Raw genomic sequence first — 19,837 nt, forward strand, 5'->3', positions numbered from 1 at the left:
AATTTAAGTTGATTAATTTCATCCCTCAGTACTTCCCTTTTCTTTCCCTTCCTCCATCTCCTGGTCCCCTTCCTGCATTCTACTGGTCGCCCTTCTGTTTCTATGATTCCTTTTTTCTCTCCAGCTTCTACATATGAGAAATATGACCCTTAACTTTTGAGTTTGGCTTATTTCACTTAACATGATGCTCTTGAGTTCCATCCATTTTTGCATGTAAACATACTCTTTGACTACCTTATTAAAGTCATGGTAGGCCTTGCCTCTAATGAAAGACTCTTGGTCTTCTAGGGAAAGCTGACACAGAGAGTCAAGGAACTATGACAGTATAATCTGCTGATTAAACAAGGTTTGAAACTAGAGATATAAAATATAACATATGTATTTCTCCTATTAGCTTAAAAATCAGCAAAATAAGACCCAATCCTCAGTTGAATCTGGAAGAGGAGAATGAATATGTGATACAACAGACTACAAAGTTAGCCGTTAAAGTACCAATGTGTACCCAAAATAGGAAAAAACTCATCCTTGTAATGTGGAACCATAAACTAAAGAGAACAGAATTCTAGGAGTAACTTATAAATTTCTTTGAAATTTTTTAATTGACAAATAAAAATTGTATATATTTATCATGTACAACATATTTTGAACTACATACACATTGTAGAATGGCTAAATTGAGCTATTTACATATGTATGATTTCACATACTTATTATACCTTATGTGGCAAGAATACTTAAAAATCACTAAGATTTTTAAGACCCAGCACCCCTTATCATTAACTACTGAAATGATTTTTTGGGGGGTATCAGGGATTGAACCAAATCTTGGTTTCAAGGGTAGCCATTAGATTCTTCCTTTTTTTTTTCCTTCCCTAAAATGTTCATCTTATTTGGTGTTTTAGTTCCCCAAAATAAATCAAATACCTTGTAAGTTCTACTAACAGTCTCCTGATCAGAAAAACTTACAAATCTACTCACATTTTAAAAGAACAAAAACAAAAATAAATGGGACTACAGCAAACTTAAAAGCTTCTATCCAGTAAAGGAAGCAATCAATGGAGTAAGGTCACCTATAAAATCAGAGAAAATATCTGTAAATCACACACCCATTAAGAAGTTAATGTCCAAAATATATAAGGAACTCCTATAACTCAATAACAAAACCAAGAAATAATTCTCCTACAAAATTGTCAAAACTGGGCATGGTGGTATGTGCCTGTAGTCTCAGACACTCATAAAGCTGAGTTGAGAGAATCACTTAAGGATCCAAGGGGTTCAAGGATAACACAGTTAGACTTTATCTCCAAAAACAAAAAGAAAAGGGCAAAGGACTTGAATAAATAGTTATCTAAAGAATATGGCCAACAGGCATAGGAAATGAATGTATAATATCATTAGTTATCAGGAAAATGTAAATTAAAAACTACAATGGGATATCACCTCATACCAGTTAGAATGGCTGTTATAAAAAATATACAACAAACAAAATAACAAGTGTTGGTGAAGATGTGTAGAAACTGGAATCCTTGAAGTGTTTGTGGGAATGTAAAAGGGTATAGTTGCTACAGAAAACAGTATGGAGACTGCTTGAAAAATTAAAAATAGAGCTACCTCATGATCCAGCAGCTCTACTTCTGGGTATATAAATATAAAAGGATTGAAATCAGAATCTCAAAGAGTTATCTGCACTGTGTGTTAAAGGCAGCATTATTCACAACAGCCAAGCTATGAAAATAACCTAAATGTTCATTGATGGATGAATAAAGAAAATGTGATATATGCAGGCAATGGAATATTTATTCAGTCTGAAAAAAGAAGGAATTCTTGTTCTACATGAAATAGGGATGAACCTGGAGGATATTTTGTGAAGTGAAATAAGCTCGTCACATAAGGACAAAAACTACATGTCCACTCATATGAGGAATCTAAAACAGTCTAATTCTCAGAAACAAAGAGAATGCTTGCCAGGGGCTAGAAGGAGGGGAAAATGATGGGCGCTGTTCAATGTGTTTAGAGTTTGTTATACAAAATGAACAAGCTCTGGATATCTGCTGTACTACACTGTGCCTTTAGTTAAGAATACTGTGTTGAACACTTACGTTTTAGGGGGGGTAGATCTCATGTTCAATGTTTTTAGTATAGGGGGAAGAACCCTACTCTCTATTATTACAAGTTGTATACTTTGTGTGCACATCGTGCTGGGAATTGAACCCATTCCTTGTGCATGCCAGGCAAGATCTTTATCATTGAGCTACATCTCCTGCCCCGCATTCTTCTTTCTTTCTTTTTTTTTTTTTTAAAGAGAGAGAGAGAGAGAGAGAGAGAGAGAGAATGAATGAGAATTTTAATATTTATTTTTTAGTTCTCGGTGGACACAACATCTTTATTCGTATGTGGTGCTGAGGATCGAACCCGGGCCGCATGCATGCCAGGTGAGTGCACTACCGCTTGAGCCACATCCCCAGCCCCTGCATTCTTATTTCTGCTATCAAATAGTTTCAAGAAAAGATGTCATTTTAGGTGACAACCATTTAACATATTTGTATATGGCATACTGAACCACGAAGAATATGGCATTATTACTTACACATCAAAACTGGCAGTTAAAACACCTTTAATTTTATTTGTCATGAATAATACTATTATGTTCTCCTCATCCTTCTCACTGTATTGATATTTGCTTTCTTTTTTAGTTTGTGTATGTCCAAGGTCAAGGATCATGTGTTACATACTACTTATCCCCTTTCTATGTCTAGCAGATTGGTATGCACATAAGAGTTGCTCAGTAAATACTTGAGGGATGAGTAATGAGGAAATGGAGAAAACGTGCCAGGAAAGCCAAAACAGCTTTTAGATTAGAGAGATCATGTGGGCAAGATGTTTCAACACTGTTAATGGGATTCCCCCCCCCCAAAAAAAGATTTAGTTATTATGTCCTCCAGTAACATAACATGTATATTAAGAGTATTTTTTCTGGGCCCACATAGACATGGGTAGAGACTTCTACAGACCAAGAGACTGGAAAGGAAAGTGTTTTCAAAACATGTCCAGTTAAAATATTTTAAAAATGAAATACTAGCAAACTTGAATGGAAGGAAACTAAAAGATACTGGTATGTAGTTTTACAAATGGTAATCTGTATTGGCAATGCAGTATCACAGAGAGAAGTAATACTGTGAAACTGGGGAATGAAGACAGATTATAAAACATCTTGAGAGTAATAACATGAAAATAACATTGTGGGTTTCTCCTCAGTGAAATAAAGCAACTTAAATCCTATATCCTACGAAATGGCTGTGAAGAAGTAGAATGCAACTATGTGCAAACCAACAGGAGCTTTGTGATGTGCCTTTCTGGATTATTAGGGGTAGGTAATGATCCAGATTGACCCTAGAGGTGCCACAGCCAGTTCCTCATCAGCATTACAAACCATCAGAAGGACAGGAGGGTGAGGCTGAGCACCCATGGGAAGTGCACAATGAGTCCCTGTGGTCCTCCTCACAAACAGCACAGGCAGAAGTAAAAGGTACAGTATATCTGTTCCCCATCTGGCTTCCACAGCAGCTGATAAGCACTATACCAGACAGCAACAGAAATGCAGTGCTCACAGGGATCTTACAGATGATCTTGTTCAGTCTCCCAGTTTCTCTTCATCAGCCCTTTCCATGTCTGACTGCCCTAGGCAGAGAGAACCCATGCTAAGCACTTATTTTTGCTATTTCTGTCTTCTCTTGCAAGTGGCCCACATTCAAAACTAGGAAGAGAGAGAGTGTGTGTATATAATGGAAATATATATAATTCCATTTAACCTCTTACTTGGAGAAAAATATTACTTATCCCTTCAAAGTGCTTATGTTGATACTCCATGTTCACATCCAGAAATGAAGAGTGACATTATTACAGAAGCTTAATGAGGCATCCCAGGTTGCCTTTTCCATTCTGTAATGTTGTATGGATCTTCTTTTACATTACTTAATTCAAAACAATATTCAAATTGCTGAGCATTATGTGCACAGAGATTCTCTAGTTAAATACGAGATAACATGGGGATCTTGAATTTCATGGCATTTTAAAAACACAGAAATCTGATTTTAAAAATACAATACAGATCTTAAGATCATTAGCAGAATCTATTTTTGTATTAAATTTCCTGCTATCATGAAAGTGGTTTCAAAATAACAACAGTTCTACCATACCATACCATGTACCCATTTAGTCATTCAACAAATGTTTCTTGAGCTTCTACTAGATACACACATTTTACTAGATATGGGGAAAGGTAAGGAAGAATGGGGGAAAGGAAAAGGCTTTGTGATGGTTGGTGGGTGTAATACAAAGAAAGTGAACAGGCATGTTCCTTGAATATATTTCACTGTTGTTTAATATAACCAGTTTTAAAATAATCTTATTTTGTACACAGTTTTAGTTGCTTTTCAAATCAACATATTGAAAAATTTTCCCCATATGGACCTAAATAAAATTTTAATTATGAAAAACAAAATATTTAGAACAAATCTAATGTGTCTCAATATAATTCAATCAGAGCATTTTAGAGCTGTAATGGGAATTTACAGATCATATAGTGTTAACTCCATGATTAATTTAAAAACTATTTTTAGGGCTGGGGATGTAGTGCCTGCATAAGGCCTTGGGCTCACCCCAGCACTGGGGGATAAAAGGAAACAAACAAAATGCTTTATTTTTATTTGTTGATTCCTTTTGTACTTATTCTCAAATGTGAATCAAATGAAAGACCAGTGGGCCTGGCTTTGCCTGTGACACTGGAGAGAAAGGAAAGACAACTTTGAGCAGAACTGCTGGTTCCTGCTACCCTTCAGGTTATCAAACAGCAGAACTGGTCTACAGGCCAGGAGGGCTGGGTGCACTATTATTTCTTTATCCTAGCAATCCTGAATCAGTAATATTATTAAATAGTTTAAGGTTCATGTTATAATGTTATTTTAATTATAGTATCCATTCACATTTCAGGATTCATTGCTTGCATATTATCTTGGCAACATTAGATCTGTTAATATCTCACATCTTTCATTTACATGTAGAATTTTAGTACTTGAAACTAAAAACCATTCACCATTTTCAAGACTATCTTAAAAAAGAATTAAATTTATGTGTTAAAGTATCTATTCACTACAATTTTCTTTTTTGTGGTGCTAGGAATCAAATCCTAGGCCTTGCATGTACTAGGCAAGTGCTCTACCACTGAGTACACCTGTCCTATAATTCTTAATGTTTTTTTTTTTTTGCAAGTACTTAATCTGCCTATGTAGCCCAGCTTCTGCTACTATACTATTCTATCTAATCTTGCATTTTTAATTTTAATTTTTTTTAGTTGTAGTTGGACACAATACCTTTATTTTATTTATTTATTTTTATGTGGTGCTGAGGATTGAATCCAGCATCTCCCACGTCCTAGGTGAGCACACTACTGCTGAGCCACAACCCCATCCCAAATCTTGCATTTTTGCTATAGAGTTTTCATCATTAAGCAACAAACTAGATAAAACATTTAACAGTTCAATTTGGAAGAATTAAGAGAAATAAAAAGGATTTCACTGTATTCTATGGTGCATGAAAAATGCCACTACTCTTATGTAACACCTACTCTGTCTGGGTGCAGGGAAAGAAGCAAGAGCTTTCTTCAGCCCCACCACGCCAAGTTATCCTTTGCATCATGACTTCTGCAACTGGGCAGGAAAATGAGGAGTCAGATTAAACCTTAAGTATACATGTATTTCTTGGTATAAATTCAGAAAAAATATCCCATTAGGAGTGATTTATAATAACAAAAAATGGGCTATCATGTACCTAGGTGTACCAGGAACTCTATATTTCTGATATAGAAAAAGAGGCTTAGAGAGGTTAAGCAATCTGTCCAAGTTGATATAAATAATAAACAAGCTCCTGAGCGCAATGGCTGGGACTTAATATCATTCTATCTAGAAAGTCTCCAAATGTAGGAGGCAATCACTGCTGAGGGTTCAATGGGGGTGGAGGTTAGAATGACTTTTTTAGTTTTAAATATCAGAGGCTTTATTTTTTCTCTGTGTGATATTAGGATCGGGTAAGTTTAGAAAAAGAGAACTTGGCCCAGGGTACAGTTTGAAATTATTTTCACTCTAATTTTAATTCACACATAAAAATTACACATATTTATGGGGAACCAGGTACCATGTAATATTTCAATACATGTATAGATTGTATAATGTTCAAATCAGGGTCACATATCTATCTTTTCAGACATTTATCATTTCTTCATGATGAAAATATTTAGAATCTTTTCTCCTACCTTTTTTGAAATTTCACTTTTAATTTATATCACTCTTAATTTCACAGCTTATATGGTAATAATTTCTAAAGGATGGAGTACATTTATCTCTAAAATGACAACCTCCATAAGACACATCACTGTCCTTATGATAGATGCTTTATCAAATCCCCATAAATAACAACAGAATTTGAGACAGCTAGAAAGAGAAACCATGTTACATAACAGCAAAATGGGAAACCTCCTGTTTCTCCTACTAAGATACCATAAACTCAAACACCTCCAGAGTTTGGAGTCAGGTCCAGTTGCTCTATTTGGCTTCACTGTGTGAGGGCTTCACCAAAGGTATATGATGCTTTTGGCTTCACCCTCCTGTCCCCCCACTCTCCCAAAAAGATCTGACAGCTGTTCCACCTCACTGCATTACATAACAAGGCAGTTCAAGAAGCAAAAAAGAAAACCATATTGAAATGAGGCTTCTGTGAGTGGGCTGGTGGTTAGACAGAATACACTGTTATCAACACAGAAAATAGTCACTGGCAAGGCCATGTGAATAATTATCCTTATGGAAATGTTCAGGTTCTCCCCCACAACAAACCGCTGAACTGTACGTACACCTCACAATCAGTGACCTTCTAAATGAGCATTTGTGTGGGAGAAAAACAGCCTGCCACAGAGTCTGAATTCTTTGGGGGATATTCTCAGAAGTCAAGTATGACCTCCCTCCTTAAAAAAAAAAATTATACATATATATATATACACACACACACACACACACACACACACATATATACATGCCACACCACAGACACATTTTTAAAATAACATTTTAATGAGAAGAACCAAATTCTGAGACTTCTGACCTCATTAGCAACTCGAGAAAATATGTAATGCAAACCACTAACATTAGCTCTTTCCTGAGCACACTGTTTTTTAAGAGCAAGACCTAGCTGGTTTTAATGTTTTAGTTTCAGAGAAGGATTTATGTAGTTGGGGGAAGAAAAAACAAACAAACAAGCAAGAAAACAAACAAACAAACAAAAAAACCCAAACCAACTATCCTTAAAACAGTTTGGGTACCAGCTAGTAAGAGTCACAACTGGTCCCATAGATAGCATTTTCTAGCCGTATAGAATTTGTCCATAAAGTCATGTGTTAAAGCTGAGAAATAACTGGAAGATATAAACTATGGGAGGAAAAAAGAATATACTTGTTGTTTATGCAAATTCTTCAACAAATCTATTTGATTTTAATCAATATTGATAAAAAGCACATAAATGAACTTGACATGGTATTAAAATGGCACTCTTAAAAGGCCTGTTTCTGCAGACCAAATCAGAGGGTACATCTTTGGAGATATATTTAAAATCACAGCTATTTCTAAAGAGTGCATGTAATCTTTGCTGAGGAATCCAAATAGCCATTTTTTTGTGTGTGTGATTTAACATGTATGTAACTTTATATTTGCAAAAGGACTTATTTGGGGTCATTTTCCTGGTAATAGTTCTTATAAGACCAGGTCATATATTAGGCAAGAATAAACTGAGGCCTAGTAACCTACATAAATTATTTAGATTCATAATCAGATTTATTTTCCATCTGGTATTTAATCTGATAGACTCTATTTCATTTTAAAGCAAAGATATTGGTTGAAAGGTAAGGTCCTTAGGAATATATTTAAAGAAGAAGAAAATATTATTGAGTTAACATAGCCTATATAGTTCAGAAATATTTTTGTTAAGTAACTTAATCCTTTACCCTCAAATGTTCTAAAGATCATAATAATCTATCCCTCATGTGAAAACTGCAGAGCATACTGGGGGCATGGTATTAGCATTTGAGTAAAATTAATTCTGGTGTTAAAAATCAGGATGTATTGCAAATTTATCAATATTGATAAAAAGCACATAAATGAACTTGACTTGGTATTAAATGGCACTCTTAAAAGGCCTGTTTCTGCAGACCAAATCAGAGGATACATCTTTGGAGATATATTTTAAAATCACAGCTATTTCTAAAGAGTGTGCATGTAATCTTTGCTCAAATAGCCGTGTGTGTGTGTGTGTGTGTGTGTGTGTGTGTATGCATGTGAGAGACTTAACATGTATTTAACTTTATATTGCATAAGGACTTATTTGGGGTCATTTCCCAGGTACAAAGCCTGTATGCTAAATAAATGCTGACTAAATTAATAAATAAACGGAAGATCAGAATTTCCAGCTTTATCACCATTTGAAACCAAACAGTCCCTTCTTAGCAGAGTTAACAATATTTTGTCTAAAATGAAAATACTCATGTCTTATATAAGTGCATCATGAAGTTGTCTAACTATTGGGAAGTTACCATATAAATACCAGTGCATCTACCTAAGTGTAGCTTGGCTTCCTTAGACACGACTTCACATTATATATTCTCTGAATTAAGATGCAAAGGACACAACTTCAAGGCCTTGTATCATGCTAAAGCACAGGAAAGATCTATACACAGCCTGCATCAATACACATATCCTCTTGATGAAATAAGATTCAGGTACAGTTGACAAATACATTAACACAATAATTTAAAAACTACATACACAAGGTGAAAGCAAATACTCAAAAAGTGAGGAAAAGCTGCTAGTGTCAGCAGCATCACAGTCCCACGGTAGCCATCCTCTTTTCATCATGGTCAATTCATTAACAGAGGAGAAAAGACAGAAACTATGGGAAATGCAGACCATCTGCTCAATCCAGATGCAACTGAACATGCCTCTTATATCCAAAGCCTTTTAGCAGAAATGATCAGATAAGATCTAATCCTCTCCTGCAATAGCCAACAAAGGTATTTAGATACATTTGCATCACAAATAAAATAATGCCAAAATCATTAAATGAGACCTTTTTAATATTAGTCAAGACTTACCAGTGTCTATACATTGATTAAACAGAATTAAAACAGCACTAGAAAAAATGGGGATGATTTTCTATTAGCTTTTATTCAGCCATTCCTTAAATAAAATCAGGCTTAAAACATCTCCTTTCCCTGAAGAGCAAGAAAATTTTAGTCAACTCATCCTAGTTTTAAAAAGACATCAGAAGATATTCTTTTAGTATCACATATTTCAAATAATGAGCATTTCTGATGAGAAAAGGCTAAAAACAAATATTCTTACCTTGAAATTGTGAACCTTTTCATATTTTGGAATTTGCTCATTTTCTTTCAGAGTTGCTCTTCTAACAAGTGATGTCAACTGCGAATAAGCAAAGAGTTTCAGAGGTTGCCAGATTGTCACAGACGACTTTTGAGAACCCAGTTTCATTCCCAAGGCTGCTATCAATAAATCTTGCTGACGGCCCTCTTGTTTTGATTTGTGAACTGCAGCTCTATTAGTTTTCCTCCCCGACCAGGACTCTTTGGATGGCATTTTGAAATTCAGAGAAAAGAAAGAAAACCTGTATTGGTCTGTGTCTGTCGATGGAGTCTATTCAGCTCACATGAGCATTCTGCAGCCAGCACAGAACCCTAACCTACAGAGAGCTGCGGACACAGCACAGAGAGGTGGAGGAGGGTGATGAAGCACTTCTTCAAAAGAAGCCGACTAACCAGACAAATTCTTTCTTCTTCTTCTTTTTTTAAAGGGTTCTATATTTAAGCTTCTGAAAACTTGGAGTCTGAGCAGAAAAAGAGTCGATGCTAACATACAAAACGTTCAGCATCTCTCTTTATCCCTTTTTAAAAGACATGCAATTTTGACAAATAATACAATTCTAAAAGCTCTCTTCTTTATTCAATACATTAATGTCCATTCTGAATGAAAGATGCCTACATACTGCTTGCAGTCAGTTTCTAGCGACAAGACACCCTGTGAACCCTCTAGCAGGGAGGGTAGGGGAGGGAGGGATTTGCCGGGGAAGGCAGGATTAGACTGGCTGCCATAAGAAAGGAGATAACCAATGAAAATCAAGCAACAGTATTTAAGTACTCTATTCCTCAACTCACTCTGTTCCTCCCTCCTCTCATGTAAGATTTTCTTGCTGGCTCAAGGAAAAAAAAAATTAAAAAAAAAATCAGTGGGAAGATAATGAGCAATGAATGAGTCATGCATTATTACAAAATGAATTTTTTAAACTATTAAAAGCAGAGGAAAATTAACATACAGCATCAGTTCTTTTTTTTTTAATGTATTAGTAACTACCAGGTAATTTACAAAAGGCTGATCTATATCCTTCTTTGTTCATTATGCTAGGCATGTACTTTACCACTGAACTACACTTCCAGCCCCCTTCTTTGTGCATTATGGATTAAGGTTAACTAAAATCCAATTTTATTTAAAGTGAACAAAAACAGAAAATAGTTTGATTAAAAAATAGTTTAACTAGATATCATACTACTTTCATACAGAACCAAGAGCATGGTTAACACCCCAGAGTGGTCAGTTTTGTCTCTACTATGTGAAGTTTTGTTGTGGGTCTATACTTAAGTAGGTAAATTCAATATTTTAATTCTCTCATCTCAACATTTTTTATTCAGAGAGCTTGAGACCAGATCAAGAGCAGCTGGGAATAAGTTCCCTATATATATAGGTCCCAGATGTAGTAATTATGTTTTTAAAACCCCTGGATGTTTGCTGATGTAGAAAGGCAGAAGTGGAGGGTGATGGGTAAAACACTCAAAACTCAGCTCTTTAAGATAAACACCTCCACTTTTCACCAAGGTGCTATATAAGAGGTTTAAATTTTCCCATTCTGGTTTCTTGAATATCTTTACTTGGTTTCCTCATGCTACAATAATTAATTTTAATCCACTGTGTTTCTAATGTTATGCTTTATTTAAAGAATATAAAAATCAACATTTAAATGAGTTAGGTGCTGGGGGTATAGCTCAGTGCAAGAGTATGTGTATGATCCTGGATTTGATCCCCAGCATCAAAAATACTTAATTCAACTTGTAGTGGTTTAGCTTTCATAACCTAAAGGTGGTATGAGCCCAAAGTATATTTTGGTTTAATTAGGGCATGAGTGCTCCTTAAACTGTTATTAAGCTATGTTAGATATCAAACATAAAGATTGATTTTTCTAAACACCTCTAATTTGTTCTTATTTTCTTGAGTCTACAGTCCTTTTTATTCCTTAAAAACATTTTTAATGAAAAGATAAATGCTGATATTTATATCTACCGAAGTTTCAGTTTAACAAATTTATACTTTTTTAAAATATTTTTCTTTTAGTTGTAGATGGGCACATACCTTTATTTTATTTGTTTTTCTTTTTATGTGGTGCTGGAGATCAAACTGAGTGCCCCATGCATGCTAGGCAAGCGCTCTACCACTGAGCCACAACCCCAGCGCCCCCTCCCACACACATTTATACCTGTAGATGATGAACGAGATATAAAATGGTCCTGTTCCAAGAGGAAATAAAATGGAAAAAAATTCCTTTGCCTCACTTAAACTGTTCTTCAGGTTAGACCTAGTTTGTCATGTGATTACTAAAAATATAAAGGCCAACCAACTCTTTAGGTATGTACAGCCTAAAGTGACATTTATTCAATTCTCTGCAGGCACCAGAAAAAGAGACTTTAAAGGAAAGTTTAACAGTATTTTTTCCCCTCAATGTTTAACACCAAGTTCTTAAGTTAAAGAAAACAATCACATATTTAACCTGAGTATTTTCTCCTGAGTGTTTTTGGTCAAGGGCCTGTGTTTTAGATCACCCCCAGTCCTTCAGCTAGAGTAACAAACTCAACTGAGCATGAAAAGATTCATAGTAAAGTTATCCAGAAAATTCATTTTGCTTCTGAGAGATAAAACTTATCGTGGACAAGGCAGAGTTGTATTGTCTGTCTTTCTTAATTTTTCCATTTAATCAAGAAATACTGACTAATTACAATTTGGGCAGCTACCTAGGGCAGTAAGGAGAGAAAACAGCAGTTCAGAATAAAAAAGGTCTTAGCTATTCTCAAATGACTAATTAGGGGTTTGGTCACTATTATTTCTTCAACACAACAGCAACTGCACTTCTGCATTAATTAGGGGAATGAACTTGCAAAACACAACTACTAAGTCTATAACTAAACCACTATCCATGTTCTGATGTTTCAGACAAATGTATGTCACTCATGCATACATTTACTTGACCATATCTATATAGATAATAGTTACAGACTTTGTTAATTATAGGCACTTAGCTAATCACTTTACATATAGAATCCCATTATGTACACAGATAAACCCTTTGAGGCATATATTATCCTCATTTTGGGGAGCGGGTACTGGGGATTGAACCCAGGGGCACTTAACCACTTAGCCAAATTCCCAGCCCTTTTTGTGTTTTAGAAACAGGGTCTCACTGAGTTGCTTTTCTCGTTTATTAATTATAAGACATTGCATTCTGCTTTATATCACAGTTATCCATGTAGCTATTTATATAGAATTGGGTCTTATACATTTTCATATTAACCTAGAATTTGCATAGTAGCTTGCACAAAAGAGTTCAAAAAATAATTGGTTAAAAAAGAAAAACCAAATAAAGCTAGTAGCTATTTTTATTGGGAGGCAGAGATGTGAAATCAGAGACAAAAGTTTGAATACTGGCCTTGGGAGATTTGCTTGGTGCCTTGATTAACTATTCTACATAATATGGCTAATAATATCTTTTTATGCCTCTCAGAACTAACTGGTGGTTGAATCCAGGATCTTGAGCAAGCTAGCAAGCACTCTACCACTGTGCTACAGTGGTAGCCCTTCTTATTTTTTGAGACACAGTCTTGCTAAGTTGCCTAGGCTGGTCTCAAACTTGTGATCCTCCTGCCTCAGCCTCCCAAATAGCTGAGATTATAGGCCTGGCTAATAACACCTACTTTATAAGTTTCTGGGAAATTTAAAGAAATTTAAATAATAACATGTATTAGATGAAATGTCTAAAAACAGTAAGCGCTCAATAAATAATAGCATTACAGGGATGCTGTGCCAAATATCAGCTGTAAGGGATGTTGCATAAGATAGGTCCCTGCTGTTAAGAAGTTTATAATCTACAATACCATACAAACATGCCTGGAAACTCTTGCTCTTCCCTTTGTCTAATGGCCCCTATGCAATTTTCCATATTCTAGTTCTAATCTTATCTTTTAAAAGGCATATAATGACATATGTTCTAGTTGAGGAAGCAAGGTTTGGAGGAGGGCGAAACGTGGAAAGGAAAGGAGATTATCAGTATATGCTAAAGAGCAAATTACTGCTTATAACACTGCTTAGCACTTCATACAACTGTCCAATTTACTGGTCACAAGCATCCTGGGAGGTAGTGTTACTTATGATCACTTTATAAGATGAAGAGCCTGGGGCTCCCAAAATGACTTGCTCAAGGTCACACAGACAGGAAGTGAAAAGTGTAAGATCTGAATCCCTGTCTTCTGTCTCCAAAGCTAATAGCTCTTTTGACTACCTTATAATGAGATGAGATAAAAACAAGATATTAGGGATACAGTGCCTCTCATTCTGGCTCATATAGCAGAAGAAAAGTGCTTAACTGGGTGGAATCTAAGCTGATGGGGCACATATCCTACAAGGTCATTCTTGCTAGAAACACCAGCAGGATTTAGCTTTTATTTTCCCTGGGAGTCTCTGGCCTGTCTTTAGATTTTACTCTGCCTACCCTCAATACTGATGCCACTTGCATACATTTATTTGAATGAGGAAAACTGGCCTGGAAAAAGGCATGGAGAATAGGCAGATTCCACAACCCCTTTCTACATTTGTCCATGCCACCTGCAGAACAGAGGACTATGAAAATGGCAAGGTGTGAAGTGGCAGAAGGGCAATATGAGGAAAAAGGAATGGATGGCCAAATAAGTGACCTTGGAAAGGAACATGTTCACTGTTTTTCAACTAAAGACACATCTACCAATCTTATCACCCTACTGTTCATCCAGTAACAAAACTGGATCTGTGCTGAACTAGCCTCTCATTTTCACCCAGTGTAGTATAATAGGAAACACAGGTTCTGGGACTGCACCAAAGTGATAACTGTAGCCCTGTAATTTAGTAGCTGTGGAATGTCTTTGGTCAAATTACTGATTTATTTTAGTTTTTTATTTCCTTATGTGTAAAGAAGATTAAAAATTCAATATCAAATTAATTAAATGATATAATATATGCAAAGCATTCTGCATCATTTCTGGCATAGAAAGTAACCAATATATGACAGATTTCCTTCCTTTCCTTATATCTGAGAACCTGTATTTCCAAGAGTATTATGTGTGACTATGACATGGGTTAAAACCTAAGGCCACTGTCCTAAACAATGTGAGCTTCAGGACATTTGTAACCACCACCATTCTGTAATTTCTACCTTACCCTGTACTGGCAATCTTAAATTGCATGAACCCTTATGCTCAAACTGTGAGTAATTCGATCAAACTCTGTTTACAAGAAAGGGCTTTAGCAGATTAGTCACACCAACATACAAATGACTGATTATACTTCTTTGCCCACAAGCATCTGGTTTTTAAACACAGGACCAAGGCAAACCAAAGGAATAAATCTCCAACTACTGAAAGTCAGGGCTTACTTAAAGTAAGAGTGTTTTCTAGGAAACTGAAAGGACCATGCAACATAAATAGCCACCTCCTTTGTAACATCATGGTAATACCATAGACTCATTAGCACAAAGCTAAATTAACTAAACTAAGTCACCATTCCATCCAAAAAGCACTCAGAACAATGTTCTAGCTGGCATGGCCCTAAGCCTGGGGAAATAGATTAACTAGATTAAGTCTTGGGTAATTATGTTTTCTGTTCTCATTGAACAAAGTCCTGCATTTTCCATAAAATGTTAAAAACTGAGGCATAAACAATAGTTTTTCTAAAATCTCCAATATCAGACATAACACGAAAATCAGTGAATTCAAGCAAATTCAATTCACCAAATATTCCTACCTTTATCTCCTGAATTGTAAGGGTAACCCAATTTTTCTCCATTAAAGCCAAGAGTGGATACTTAAAGACAATATGTTGGTTTCCATTCACTGACATCTGTATGACATTAGTAATGTTTTGCAGGTAAGATGTAGTTTAATTGTCAAAATGGTAGATAATAATAACTATCACTTTCCAGGTGAAAACATACAGGCTCAGAGAGATTAACTACCTTGTTGAAAGTCATCAAACTAGTAAAAAGTGAAAGGACTTGAGTCTAGGTCTCCATAACTTCAAATTCCATTCCATCTTTCTTCTTGACTATTCTGCCTCTTATCTATTGTTAACATGCAAATTTGAAAGGTTATCAATGGAACAAATTTCTAGATCATTTATATTCTGTATGTCTCAGATCACTAGATATTTTAGAACTGATAAATTTGAATTTATAGTATCTACCAGATTTCCAAATGCACTGTAAGTCAAACATTAGAGACTTATACTTCAGAACTCTTAAATTCCTTAAGTTACATTGGGATAAATAAATTTTTATGTTGCAGATGAAACTCTTACATACTCTGCTAGAGCTCTAAATCTTTCTGTTACTGCAACAGTAACACCATAATTCCTAACTCAGTTTTTATTACATTGTTTCCCTAGCATTAACATAATATCCATCTAAAAAGATGATAATCAGGCACATCAATGCATTTCATTTCAGTGTATAATAAACTTAAAACACACTAAGCTGATATTGTCACTATCAAATGTTGTTTACTCTGACATGCTCCCTGACAGACTAATATATAATACCATTTAAACATGACACTTGAAAACACAATGCAAACAAAAAAAAGTATAGTCCTCTAGGAAACAAGAGAAATATGATGAATTTTCCCTGAGACAAGTTTTAAGGGAGCTTTTCTACTTGATGTGAACAACACCATGCCTAGGGAGGAGGGGTGAAGTCATACTCAGGTTGGTTTCCAGTCCTGGTTCTTACTGATATTGGCCAGCTCATTTAACTTTTCTAAGTCCCAGCTTAACTAAATGAACTTTATGATCTTCTCTATATTTTTTATAGAAATTCAAAAGGAAAAAGGAAGGTTAATATAATTCAGCACACAAGGATGTGCTGAAAGATTTGGGTATGTCTATGTGGGAATGGCTGGATGGCTTTATCAAGTAGGTCTTCAAATTTATAATGGGCTGGGTTGTTTTGTTTTTGACTAGTGTCCAGTCTCATAAACTTAATTTATCAATACAAAGGGATTATGACTATTTCTCAAGGGGAGATTGCTATTATTCCCAAGCTCATGAAACTAATAACATTGATCATAATTTGGCAGACCAATATGCTCTTATTTGGCAGCACCCCTACATTGGGAATGAAAAATCATTAAGAAGCTGGTGAGACTGGAATCAGAATAAGGGGAATGGGTTAGATAAACAATATTTAAGGCAATGAGTTAAGACATCTGTTGAATCCTCTACAACTAGTATGGCCTTGCCCATGGACATCGAGTGGGGTTCCCTTACCTTAAGTCAGTGCTTAGATGAGTATCAATCTCCTTTTTTTTTTTTTTTTTTTTTTTTGCACATCTCTGCTCAGATTTATCTTATCATGATCTGAAGTTAATTCATAAGACATAGTCTTATTTTTTGATGTATAAGTTCTTAGAGGGTGGTATGTTGTAGTCCTGATGCACTGACAGCAACAGTGCTTTGGAATAAACATATGGAACGTATTATCTAACTATATGTTAATATATATAGAAGTCCAACACTATATGTTGGATCATGGGCAGTGATGGTTGTCTGCTGAAAGTCATAACAACAGTCTTCTCTGGCTCACTCCAAAGATAGGCTGAAACTGGATTCCATGGGAACTACCTTTCCAAGCCCTACCGCTCAGGAAAACTTAGGGGCTACTTGAGGAAATGTGTGATTGTGTTTTTATCTTTCATTTTAACCATTATCTTTGATCCTATTATCTGTAAGACTTAGAGAAACACTATCACTGTTCTGTAACAATAAAGAAGGTGAAGTTAGAGATGCTCCAACACTTTATCAATCATGGGGCTTTAAATCCAGTGCAAAAATTTTGACTCATACATGTTTTCATTTTCTAAAAAAAAACTTTCAGTTGTAATATACATATAGAAAATACAACTAAAAAGCAGACTAGGGTTGATACAATTAGGAGAGTTTTCGGATTTTAAACTGTCATATGAGGTTATTTCAAGTTATTACAACACTTTGCACTCATCAACCCAAGTGTATCAGAATAAAAGCTAAGCCCTTTATTTTTAATTTTCTCATTCCTCCAGTCAATTTTGTTGGTTAGGCCAGGATGAAGCCCAAGTAAATTGGTTATTTTAAAAAGGACCTATTACAGATATATTTAAATTTAAGTTATAAAATCTTGCTTTCTACATATAACAAAAATAAACTGTAGTTTGATTAGGATATTGTGGTTGCAATTTGGTTAAGATGTTCATTTTAAGCCCCATGTTGACTCATGGTATGCAGAATACTTGTGCAGTTCAAACATACTTCCAAAAATCTGTTTTATTACATGGAAATGGCAATAGTGGCCTGAAGGTAAAAGATTTAACTTCCACAACAGTTGCCTGGGAAGAAGGGTAAACAGGAACATAATTCAGAGATGCATTAATTGTCCATCTTACTGCCAGCCAGATTTTTCTTTGAAACTTGTCTTTTCTTTGAAATTTGTCTTTTCTTTGAAATGACCCTGTTACACCACACAGTTGCCATCAAGATAATGATGTATAAAAAGTAAAAATAGCTTGCTCTGGGCACTTTCTAAAACAAACTCTTTATGTCATGTCAATTATATTTCATTTTATAAAATTCCTGTTAGTTCATATGATCCTAATGAAATTAAGAGAGAACTTTAACTTGGACACTTGTCTTCATAGCAGAGATAGTCATTGTATTTCTTTTATAAACATGTACTGTGTCTTATGTGGAACTGGACATCTCAAGAGTGACTTGAGGCAAATGCACAAGGCCTGAAAGTGATGAGTATGTTAGAGAAGAAAGAATAAAGTCTGACAGAAAGTCAGACTGCAACAATAGGCTCTAGTGAGGAAGAAGAAACACATTAAAGTCTGATTTAATTTCTATCTTTTGGTGATATTTTAATGCATTGAGAAGTGTCTACCCTGCTGACATCCTCCTCCACAAAGGATAAGTTAGTGGGAGATAGTTTAACTCTGCAACTGAAGACCTTAGGTAAATAAAATCAAATGCTACTTAAGGCTCCGTGGCCAGCTGAGGCAAGTGCTTTACTGCCTTTTCCACCAAAATGCCCCTAACAGCAACCAATAGGGATGTGTAGGGACACAGAAGAATCTCTCTAAGCTCCCTAGAATGTACCCATATTTGTTTAAGCATGTTAAACAAACATGTTTTCAACCAATTACTACTGAGAAAAACTGATGTTTTAGGAAGATATGTTATATTTATCTTTAGATATATTTATCTACTTTCAGAACAGGCTTGAGTGCCTGAAATAGACCTTAGAAAATTTCTTTCAGCCTTAGGTCTCATTCTATAATCATGTTGTATATGAAGAAATAATTTGTGAGGTAACTGACTTAATAATCCCATTCTATTTCTACTTTATAATAATTTAAGTTACTGTATTCTTCTGCCAATCTAGTTAAAAAAAAATTCAGGTCCAGTTTTTACAATGCCTCCAAATCAGCAGCACTTATACAGAAGCCTGCTTCCAAAAAATGCTATGTCACATAGACTATTTCATGGTGTCCTCATATTTGTTTTTTCAGAAAGGAATTCATTGGTGTTAAGGTATTTGCTTAGGGGCAGAAAGTCAGTAATCAAAGCAGCCATGGTAAAAACTCAGGCCTGCTGATTTCACACTCTATTCTTTCTCCATTCTCCTTTGTTTTCCTGAGACCCCAAGGATAGGACCACTTGACCTGTGATGTGACTCATGATAAACCCTACATAAGGCTCGATTTTCACAAAGAGAGAACCAGCAGAGGCAGAGATATTTACAGCTAAAAATGACCATTGCTGACTTAGTTCTAAGCCTGATGATTGGTTTACAACATATACAAATATGGTCACTGTGTTAGTCAGCTTCCCATTACTGTGACAAAATACCTGAAATAATCAACTTAAAAGATTTATTTTGGGGGCTGGGGATTTAGCTCAGTTGGTAGAATGCTTACCTCACTTGCACAAGGCCCTGGGTTCAATCTGCAAAACACACACACACACACACAAAAAAAAAAAAAAAAAAAGAAAGAAAGAAAGTGACCTAGTATGTATGACTCTAGGAGAACTTGAAATACCCTGCAGTCATCCCATAAGGATCAGCACCATTCATGGGTTCATGATTTCAGAAGTTTCAGTCCATGACTGCTTGGTCTTATTGTTTTGAAAGGACTGTGGTGGCACAGCACATTATGGCAAAAGCACATTGGCAGAGAAGTCCCATTCACTTTATGGAAGCAAAGCAAAAAGAAACAGACCAAGATCCCAATACCCCTTTAAGGGCACACACTCAATGGCCCAACTTCCTTCCATTAGATCTCATCTCTTAAAGGTTCTATCACCTTCCAACAGTGTCACAGGCAAGGGATCATACCTTTAACATATGGGTC

At 35.5% G+C, this 19,837-nt stretch overlaps 1 protein-coding gene across 2 annotated transcripts in view; it reads right to left on the reverse strand.

Moving 5' to 3' along the window:
* Positions 1 to 19,837, reverse strand: part of Chn1 (chimerin 1) — a 113,204-nt gene that overhangs the window by 34,100 nt on the left and 59,267 nt on the right. For both annotated transcript variants that reach the window (XM_048812528.1, XM_015479341.2), the window contains one exon: positions 9,438 to 9,515. In XM_048812528.1, coding sequence (XP_048668485.1) covers positions 9,438 to 9,515 — 78 coding nt within the window. The remainder of the gene's footprint in view (positions 1 to 9,437; positions 9,516 to 19,837) is intronic.

This window comes from Marmota marmota, unplaced genomic scaffold (assembly GCF_001458135.2).
Source record: "Marmota marmota marmota unplaced genomic scaffold, marMar, whole genome shotgun sequence".
In the NCBI taxonomy this organism is placed as follows: domain Eukaryota; kingdom Metazoa; phylum Chordata; class Mammalia; order Rodentia; family Sciuridae; genus Marmota; species Marmota marmota.